The sequence below is a fragment of the Populus alba genome, chromosome 2 (assembly GCF_005239225.2).
Source record: "Populus alba chromosome 2, ASM523922v2, whole genome shotgun sequence".
Lineage (NCBI taxonomy): Eukaryota > Viridiplantae > Streptophyta > Magnoliopsida > Malpighiales > Salicaceae > Populus > Populus alba.
Genome location: NC_133285.1, coordinates 19,482,148 through 19,492,753, shown reverse-complemented (window position 1 = coordinate 19,492,753; position 10,606 = coordinate 19,482,148). Strand labels below are relative to the sequence as shown.

General features: G+C 36.6%; 1 protein-coding gene across 1 annotated transcript; it reads right to left on the bottom strand.

Moving 5' to 3' along the window:
• Positions 1-824: 824 nt before the first annotated feature.
• LOC118034664 (uncharacterized) lies at positions 825-4,627 on the bottom strand. Its single transcript, XM_035040009.2, has 3 exons — positions 4,391-4,627; positions 3,708-3,849; positions 825-2,254 (listed from the first exon to the last, which is right to left on the bottom strand). The coding sequence occupies exons 2-3, from the start codon at positions 3,805-3,807 to the stop codon at positions 1,014-1,016; spliced, it is 1,341 nt and encodes a 446-aa protein (XP_034895900.1). The 5' UTR covers positions 3,808-3,849; positions 4,391-4,627; the 3' UTR covers positions 825-1,013.
• Positions 4,628-10,606: the final 5,979 nt, after the last annotated feature.

Below are 10,606 nucleotides of genomic sequence, written 5' to 3'. Positions count from 1 at the left end.
TGAATTTTTTTTTAACCACTCAAGTATCTTTATATAGTTTATGTTATACCCAATGTCTGCCATTTAATTACCTTGACTAAAATAACATGTAACGGGATCAAAACATAACATTCTTTATATAAAATGACTTAGTGATCTTAAGTCTAATGATGACTTACAAAATCGTCTTGTGAGCCTTTCCATAGACATGAGTAATCTTTTCATATGTAATTCTCATGCAGTTCACTGTACATGTCTTACAATAAGCATCTACATATTAGTTATAGGTATACCTTATACCTCAACTTATGAGAACATCTACTTCCTTTCATAAATGAAAGAACATAATATATATAAGTTTTTACGGCTTTAATGAATATCTAGTATTTAAGAGAGCATAGACCAAAAACAATTTAGCAACAATATTTTGATGCAATAGGAATCCCATAATTATAATAACTTTATAATTTTCTTTACAAAGCATTTTTGTTCCACAAACTTTACTTATTCTAGATTAATTAATCTAATATTATATGAATATTAAAGACAAAATTAAATTTTTATTAGTAATAAATATATATTTATTTAAATATAATAATGTTATGTATAATCAACCGATTGGTCATAGTGAATATTAAAACTAATATTTTCACTTTCAAAATTTTAAATTTTTTTCTTATAAGGCAACTTTGTTTTTTTCCTTGTTCTTTTTCTTTGCACTTGTTATTTTTAAATTAAATTAGTCTTTATTATTTTTTTCAATCACATTTTACTCATTAAAAAAATTGTTGGATTGATTCTCTCTTTTCTTTTCTTGAACTTGGCCAAATCACGTCGAAAATATATTTTCTGAGAATTTTGATATTTGATATTCTTGAGAATATCATCATAATAAAGATTACACTATACTACGGTTTCCCTAGGTTGACTTCTACAGAGCTTGGACTCTACTCTGGATTACACCTAATAGTATAATCATCTATAGATACAAACTGTGTTTACAAACTACCCTACTTGCCGTCGAAAATCCACATCTACAGAGCTTGGACTCTACTCTGAGACTTTGAAGTTGCATTAAAAAGCTTCCCAAGAAATACATCCTTCAGCTTCTCGACTGTGAAATGGCTTCCTTTTTTGTGGGAGTCTCTAGCTACACGCTTCCTCAGCTTCGTATTCTCTAACTTCAACACTTCCACCGTTGAACTTAGCTGTCTTATTACTTCTCGTTTCTCTTCATCTTTCTGCAAAAGTTGCTCCTCGTAAATCTTGTTCTCTTCCCCGAGCCCTTCTATTTCTTCCCTCAACTTCATCACTTCAAAATAGTACAAAACACTTGAAAATTCAATTTCTTTCATTCCTTCGTTGACTTGAGTTTCATTCTTTTCTTCTCTCTTCTCTTCATGTTTCTGCAAAATATGATCCTTGCTAATCGTCTTCTCTTCCCTAAGCCTTTCTATTTCTTCCCTCAACTTCATCACTTCAACATTGTACACAACCTTTGAAATGTCAGCTTCTCTCATTCCTTCATTGCCTGGAATTTCTTTCTTTTGTTCTCTCATCTCCACGTCTTTCTGCAAAAGATAACCCTTGTAAATCCTCTTCTCTACCTCATGTCTTTCTATTTCTTCTTTCAACTTCGTCACTTCAGCATTGTACATGGTACAAACGTCAACATCTTTATTTTCTTCACGTGTCTCAATTTCTTCCAATTCTCCACCAATTTGATCTTGTTCAGGGTCATCTACTTCCGACTTAGCAGAGTCCTCAATGTGGGTTTGTTTCTGTTTTTCAGCTATCTCAAGTTCTTCCAATTCTTCATCAACTTGAATTTGATCTTGTTCAGGGTCATCTACTTCAGACTCAGCAGAGTCTTCAGCATGGGTTTCTTTCTTTTCTTCAGGTGTCTCAATTTCTTCCAATTCTTCATCAAATTGAATTTGGTCTTGTTCAGGGTCATCTACTTCAGACTCAGCGAAATCCTCAGCGTCGTAAATCTCGGAGTGGCTGCCATATGTTTGATGTATCTCCACACTCAATAACTTCTCAGGTCGATGTTTGGTTGAAAATGGCAACCCAAATGTTGCCAGGAGGCGATTTCCAGAGTCAGACTTAAGATGGTCATATCGCTCAGCTAATGAGCGATGTGCCCTGTAAAAATCTTCAACCATGCTAATTAGCTCAGGCCGTTTCTTGTAATACATCTCTGCACGTTGAGCAAAAGAATCTGCATCTGGCTCTATCAGTTTCAGCATTGACTTTGTCTTCTTGTCTAGCTCTGCCAAAACAGATACGAGATCCTTATACCAAAAATTTACCATCTCACCAGAAGTACAAATTAAGACATTATTAATGAAGGCAAATCTGGTATATAATAAATTTCAAACACTGAAAGATGGTAAAAGATCCGCGGGATACTCAAAGTCAAAATGCCTAATTCTGGGTGTTTCTTTAACACAAAATGTTGCATTGCAAGAGATCTAGAACTTGGAAAGTGTAAGCACCTGAGCAATCATCAAGCAGCTTACCACAGAGAATTGCAATTGGCAATCACCTGAACTAGCTAGTTAAGTTCTATTTATTATAGTACCATCAAAATCTCAGGTTGGTTTAGAAGTAAAGAAAAAGCAAAGGCCAAAGCGGTTAAACGAAAAACATAAGAGCAGGAAACGCGAGTCCATGGCCCTACCAACTTCGAAATTTTTTTACGAATCTACATTTTGTGATTCACAAGGGTCGCGACTAATAGTCAACGGGTCCGGCATCATTTTTAGAACCTTAGAAAAATGATGAAAGTACATCTCAAAGCCATTTCCTCAATCAAAAGACTGTGAAACTAGTTGTGGGACTATAACGGGGGTCTGTATTGAGGGGCCATATACCATAATTCCCACAACCAAGCAGTCTCACTCAGACAATCACAAACCTCACATCCTGGTTCCTTCTCAAAATCAGTGCCATAAAGATACGCATGATCCGTATTAACTTGGAGTTTTACTCCACTTTAACCATAATTCATTCCCAATACTCATCTACCCTATCAGTTCTTTATGGTTGAAGACCCCTCCAACGACTACCCTTTATTTTGTTCAGGATTGTGCCGAACAAGTCATAACATTATCGATTAAATTCAACCAGTAAAAGATACACTCTTACAAATATGAAAATAAAATCTATGAAACCCCACTTCGATTAGATTTTGTGCGGAGAAAAGGCTCCGAAGGAAACGAGTCACATCAGTGATCCTAATGCTCATAGCATATATCTGGTACTTGTTTCTTGTAGTCTCCAATACTATCTTAAACCTACAAACTAAAAAATAACTTCGGCTACCAAAACATTAACCTAACATTATATTAGAATCATCCCTTTAACACACAGGTCTAGTAATTCTCGATAACATTTCAACTAAAACAAAAATAAAAAATAAATAAATTCCTAGGGTTAATAAGTAATTGGATCCACCTTCCATGGTGGAATCACCTCTCTCTTTAACCCCACATGGTCCAAGCCATTTCTCAGAATGAATTGTATATACAACCCTGATTAGTATGGCGATAATTAATTAGTGACTATCTCACCCTGTAGTTCTCAAAGAATCCATAGCTGGACCCACCCAAATAGCAACACTTTTCTTGTACCAGGTACAAGAAAACACTAAAAGAATTATAATATGGTCACCAATTTTATTTAAAAAAAAAAAAAAAAAAGAGGTGGGGGGGGGTGTTTACCAGCGAGAGTAGATTGTAGCCATGGAGATCCACTTGAGGTATAATGACTGTCAAACCACCACCAGTGTGATGTTTCCTTGTTCATCGTCATCTCCACCATTTTCTTTATCTCCACTTAATAATATTAAATCAATATCCCACACTACATAAATAAAAATCAATAGCGTTTTAGCAGGAAAATTTTAACCTAAGTAATGTTACAGTTTGTGATTTCGACAAATGACAAAATCTGATTAAAAAGAATATTCGGTACATTTTCTGGAAGTAAATCACATCAAGTAAACTCCCGCAGTCAGGGGGATTGGGGGTAGTTTAGTCATTTCAACTTGTGAGAATAAAGAGGGAATTTCAAATTTTGAAAATGCCAAATAACCAGAAATTATTGGAAAACCAAAATGATAAATCTGCGACAGCACAGCAGGTGAGGTTAGTTTAATCGCCAAAATAATACATGTACGTGTATCAAAACGTGTAGGTGCAGCAAAAGAAGATATTTACTGAATCACCCTTATCCTAACACAAGCGTTTTTTTCTTCTTTTGAAATGGGAAGGAGTAATATAGAAGTAGATATCATAAAGAAATATAGAAAAGGAAACGAAGTCCGATATGTTGATCACATAACAGCGAACAATGGTAAATATATAGATAGAGTCAGAGAGTGATGATGATACGAGAGCAATACCTGAGACGAGAGAATGCTCTTCTTCCTCTTCGATCGTATGAATCTCTCCGTCTGTCCTCCGCCCTCTCTTGCAGTAGCAGTAGTGTTTTTGCACTGTCTGTCAGAGTAGTTATTGTTTAAATGAAATCCTCCTCCAGTACTTGTTATCGGTGGACTGAACCACTAGCAGCCTGGCGTGTGTAAGTGTATAAGTGAATTTACGAGATTAACCAACGAACCAGGCTCTCAATCCAATGACTATTTGGGAACTTGAATGTTCTGAATTGGATCTTGTTCGTAGATATATATATACATGGATGTGGACTGGAGCGTATTGAGTGCGGCCGAAAGCAGAACATTGTTTCCAACGGTCGAATTAGTCCAAAATCTAAATCTGCGCTCACGTTATATTATTGATAGGTATTTAACCCGCTCTCCCTTACAGATTAGATATTTTTATTTTTTATTAAAAAAGTTATATATTTATTTTTTAATGCATTTCTATCTCTAGAATTTTTTAAATAAAAATAAAAAAGTTATCCATATATTTAATCAAATAAATCAAGAATTATGTGTGGTGATAAATTAAAGAAGTGAGCAGCACATCCTAAACCATTGGATAAAGAGAGAGCGTTGTGGAAAAGATACCAAAGTAAAAATAGAAGTGAAAGTTCAGATCCGAGCATATCCAAAGGATGTTTCTTTATTCTTTTTACCGAGCAGGCATGTCTTTTATGTCAAAATTATCAGATTTTAATGTAAAGTTGTTCTCTGTATTTTCATTGATCCTGAAAGGAAGAATTCAGTCCTATAGATACATGTAATAATCCCTAATTTCTTGTTTATAATCCTTGATTTGTAGTCTATAATAAATACAATAAATAAAAGATATTCTGTTACAATTTGGTTGCCATATATTGTTGATATTCTTGCAATACTATACATTGACATCCCCCCTCAAATTGATGTTGGTCGATCAAGAAGCATCAATTTGTCAATCATGAGTTGATGTCGAGGGCGAGACAAGGCCTTTGTAAAGACATCAGTTGTCTGATGCTCGGTGGAAATATGAGGTAGTGTAAGAATATTATGATCAAGAGCTTCACGAATATAGTGACAATCGATTTCAATATGTTTGGTGCGTTCATGAAACACGGGATTAGTAGCAATCTGAATAGCACTTGTGTTATCAGCATGAAAAGGTGTAGGAGTGTGCTGCGGAAAACCAAGTTCACGTAGCAAACCCTGGAGCCACACAATTTCAGAACATGCGGAGGACATAACTCGATACTCAGATTCCGTGGAAGATTTTGAGATTCGGTCTTGTTTTTTGCTTTTCCATGAAATTAAAGCATTTCCAAGAAACATACACCACCTAGTAACAGACCGACGTGTATCCATGCACCCTGCCCAATCTGCATCACTATAACCTGTTAATTGTAATGAATTATCAGCATAAAAAAATAATCCTCACCCAGATGTGCCTTTAAAATAGCGAAGAATTCTTCGAACAACAGCTAAATGAGGTTGACGAGGAGCCTGTAGAAACTGACTGACTTGTTGGACTGCAAAAGAAATATCTGGCCGAGTAATGGTTAGATAATTCAAACTGCCCACCAATTGCCTATATATGGAAGGATCAGGTAACAGGTCACCATCATTCTGGCAAAGTTTTAAATTAATCTCAAGAGGTGTAAGAACGTTATTCCCTTATTCAAGACCGCCCAAGAGAAGAATCTCTTGGGTGTATTTGTGCTGATGTAGAGAAATCCCATTAGACATAGAGTGCACCTGGAGACCAAGGAAATAGTGAAGGTGTCCCAAATCCTTCATATGAAATTCACTGTTAAGAGAATGCTGTAAATCCTCAATGAGTGGAATGTCAGATCCTGTAATGATAATATCATCCACATATACCAGAAGAGCAACAATACCAGTAGTAGTTTGCTGAAGAAACAGAGAGGAATCATATTGGCTCTGAATAAATTTAAGTTTCAGAAGAGTAGTGCGAAATTTTTTCAAACCATGCCTGGGGTGCCTGTTTTAGACCATACAGGGACCGTTTCAACCAACAGACTTTATTAGATGGGTGAGTAAACATACCAGGAGGAGGAGTCATATAAATATTCTCTTTCAGATCTCCATGTAAAAATGCATTTTTACATCCATTTGACAAAGTGGCCATCTCTTGGAAGCAGCAATTGCCATAATGGTGCGTATGGTAGTCATTTTAGCCACAGGTGCAAATGTCTCATAATTAATACCATATGCCTGACAATTTCCAAGAGCCGCCAACCGTGCTTTATATCGTTCCACAAATCCATCAGGTTGGAATTTAATAGTGTATACCCATTTGTAGCCAATAGGTTTAATATCGGTAGGACAAGAAACAATATCCCATGTGTGATTATCCTGAAGAGCCTAAAGTTCCTCTTTCATGGCTTGTTGCCAACATTCTTGGGTACAAGCCTGCGCATAAGTCTTAGGCACAAAAGTACTATCAATAGTGGTTGCTGAGTATCCATACCTGTTTGGGGCACGTGAAACTCGAGTTGATCGTCTTAGTTGAGGGGAATGATCAGATGTCGGTTTCGTGTTCGGAAGGGGCAAAGTGGATGGTGGATGACGTCTTTGATATACAATTCCTGGCTTAAAATGTTCAAAGATATAAGATGGACTATCATCATCAAATGTGGGAAGCTGGATAGGAGTGGATTCTGTAGAGGGATAAGATGGGAAAAAATTTTGATTTTCAAAGAAAATCACATTTCGAGAGATACGAATTTTATAAGCATTTGCATCATAACATACAAACCCTTTATGAGAATTACTATATCCTAGAAAAGCACAACGAGCAGCTTGGGCTGAGAGTTTATTACGTTCAGTAAATGGTAAGTGAACAAAACAAACACATCCAAAAACATGGAGAGAATCATACTCAGGAAGAACACCAAATAAAATAGAGTATGGAGATGCAAAGTTTAGAACTTGAGAAGGCAAACAATTGATTAGATGAACGGCTGTTGATAGAGCTTCTACCCAAAATCGAGTAGGTATTGAAGAATCAATTAATAAAGTGCGAACAACATCTAAAAGATGATGATTCTTACGCTCAGCAAGTCCATTTTGTTGAGGAGTGTAAGGACAAGATCTTTGAGAGAGAATTCCTTTGTTTTTGAGATATTCCTGAAATTCTTTGGACACATATTCCCCCCGGAGTCAGAACGAAGTATTTTAATATGAGCAGAAAATTGATTTTCAACAAATACTATGAAAGTCTGAAATGTTGAGAATACATCAGCTTTAGATCGGAGAAAATATATCCAAGTGAAATGACTGAAATCATAAATAAACGTGACAAAATATTTATACTGAGCATGAGAGATAACAAGGCTTATGCCCCATACATCAGTATGAATAATTTCAAAACATTTAGAAGCACGACTACCATGTGAAGGAAATGATAATGATTTGCTTTTACCCGATTTGCAAGAACTACAGTCCAAAAATTCTGTGGAAAAAGAATTTTTATTCCCCAAATATCCATGTTTCATAAGATAAGTCAATACATTAGAATTGGGATGCCCCAATTTCTTATGCCAAAACTGAGGATTATTAATGACAATAGAATAAGCACAAGAATTAATAATTAATACTAGGAATAGAAAATTGTATTGGAAATAAACGTCCCACTTTAGGCCCCTTCACGATCACCTTCCCCGACACTTGATCCTGCACACAACAACCATGATGATTAAAGAGAATTTCACAGTTATTTTCTACCATTTGACCAACAAAGAGTAAACTTGTTGATAATTTCGGTGACACAAAAATATTGTTGAAATAAGACCCCAAATTACCAATCGATAAAATCAGCAGATTATCACCATTTGCTACCTGTATATGCTGATTACCCATGTATTTTTGCACATTTTCACTGCTGGTCATATGATTCGACGTTGCCGAATCCATTAACCATGGTTTATTATATGTCGAATCCAAAGAAAAGTTAAGTTTATTACCAGAAATCCCAAGTGCAGAGAAGGCAGAGATGATCATCTGCTGCACCATCTCGGGAGTGATAGTGCCTGACGAAGAGCTCACCGACGATGAAGATTCTGGTGCCAACGGTGAGGACACAGCTGCGGCAGCCATAGAAGTAGCCACCAATTTTGACTGCACAGTAAACCCTTGTCGATTCTGTGGTCGCAGACGGCATTCCCTGATTACATGCCCCTCCTTCTTACAATAATTACAAAATTTCTTACTACAATTTCTGACAATATGCCCTAATTCCTTGCAATTAAAACACTACACACTCCCACCCCTCTGCCGTCCCCTTCCTTGAGCCATGTAAGCCACATTCATCTCTATGACAGTGTCCTGAGTCAACTTGTGTTGAGTGGCGAGTCGTTGTTCTTCCCGTAACAGTTCCCCCAAACATTCATCCAAAGTGGGTACTAGACTTCGGTTGATCAAGCTAGCTCTCATGACCTCAAATTCTGGCCGGAGCTTCATCAAGAACTGATCCCTCTAACTCTCGGCATAAACAAGGTATAGTGCTTCTAAACTCTCCTTCGGTATTTTAGAGTAAATTATGCTAGTGTATTCACTCCATAGGTTTAGAAATCCAGCATAGAATTGTGCAATTGAGAGATTACCTTGTTTGTAATGGGCAATACCCATTTCGACCTGAAATTTTTGAGCCGAATTGTTCTGGGAATAAATGTGTCTGAAGTAGTCCCAAATCTCCTTCCCTGTGCCAAACGATCGAAGATTGTTGATCATATGGGGTTCAACAGACCCCAGTATCTAGGAGATAATTTTCGCATCCTTGGTAGTCCATATACCCAGCTCCTGTGGTTCGGTTGGTGCTGGTGAAGATCCATCAAGATGCTCTCATAATTCCTTCCCTTTAACAAACATACGAAACTAAAACTCCCAACTGGCATAGTTTTTGCCATTGAATCGAGTAAGAAAAGCCTCTCCAGACATCCTAGGAATCCCAAAAAAAAATATCACCAAATACTGATGAATTCAATCTCTATAGACTTAAGAAAAGAACAAATATCTAGATCAGAATAATTGGCTATAATACCATGTCACAATTATCAGATTTCAATGTAAAGTTGTTTTATGTATTTTTATTGATCCCGAAAGGAAGAATTCAGTCCTATAAATACATGTAATAATCCCTAATTTCGTGTCTATAATCCCTGATTTGTAGTCTATAATAAATACAATAAATACAAGATATTTTATTACAATTTGGTTGCCATATATTGTTGATATTCTTGCCATACTATACATTGACATTCACTACCAGAAATTCGCTAAATACCAACGAAATCACCGACGGAATTTTTACTGTCGGTATTTTTCGGTCGAAATCACCGACAGCCTACTGTCGTTGGTACTTCGGTCGGTATTTGCCGACAGATATAGTCCGTCGGTAATTACCGACCGAATTACCGACAGAAAATTCAGAATTAATGAAAAAAATGGCGTGGAGGTTTTGGCGGGTGATTTTTCCGACGGAATCACCGACGGAATTAAAACCGGGGAGCCGTACGCGTGATGGGACCTGTTCACCGTCAATAATACCGATGGAATCACCGACGGATTTGAAATGCCAGATCCGTACCGGTGACATGACCGGTGCACCGTTAAAAATGCCTACGGAATCACCGAGGGATTTGAATAGCAGGTCCGTATGGTGACGTGCCGATTGCCCGTTAGAATTAACGACGGTTTCGCCGACGTATTCACCGACGGAATAAAACCGTCGGTAAGTCCGTCGACAAAAGTGAATATATGGCCACTCTGCCGACACTCTCCTCCCCCATTTCTCCTTCTTCTTCCTAATCCTAACCCTCCCCATCTGCAAAGAACCAGCCCCCCCTCGCCCCAAAACAAAAATCTTCCTCATCTCAGCACAACAAGTTGTATTTCTTGAAGTTTTGTGGTCACATCATCCGTGTTCTGATTTACCGACGGATTTTATCATTTTTTGTAAGTAATTCTATCTTTTAAAATTTTAACATTTAAATGTCAATTTTATTGTTTTTTTAGTATATGTATTTTTTTTACTAGATGTACATGTTTTATTGTTATTTCTCAAACAAACTTGTAGTATATGAATGTATAATTTTATACTTGTTACGGTTTGTTTTAGATTTTGTAAGATTGTATTTGTTTTGTAAATTGTTAAAACTTAATTTTTAGAATTACCGAATT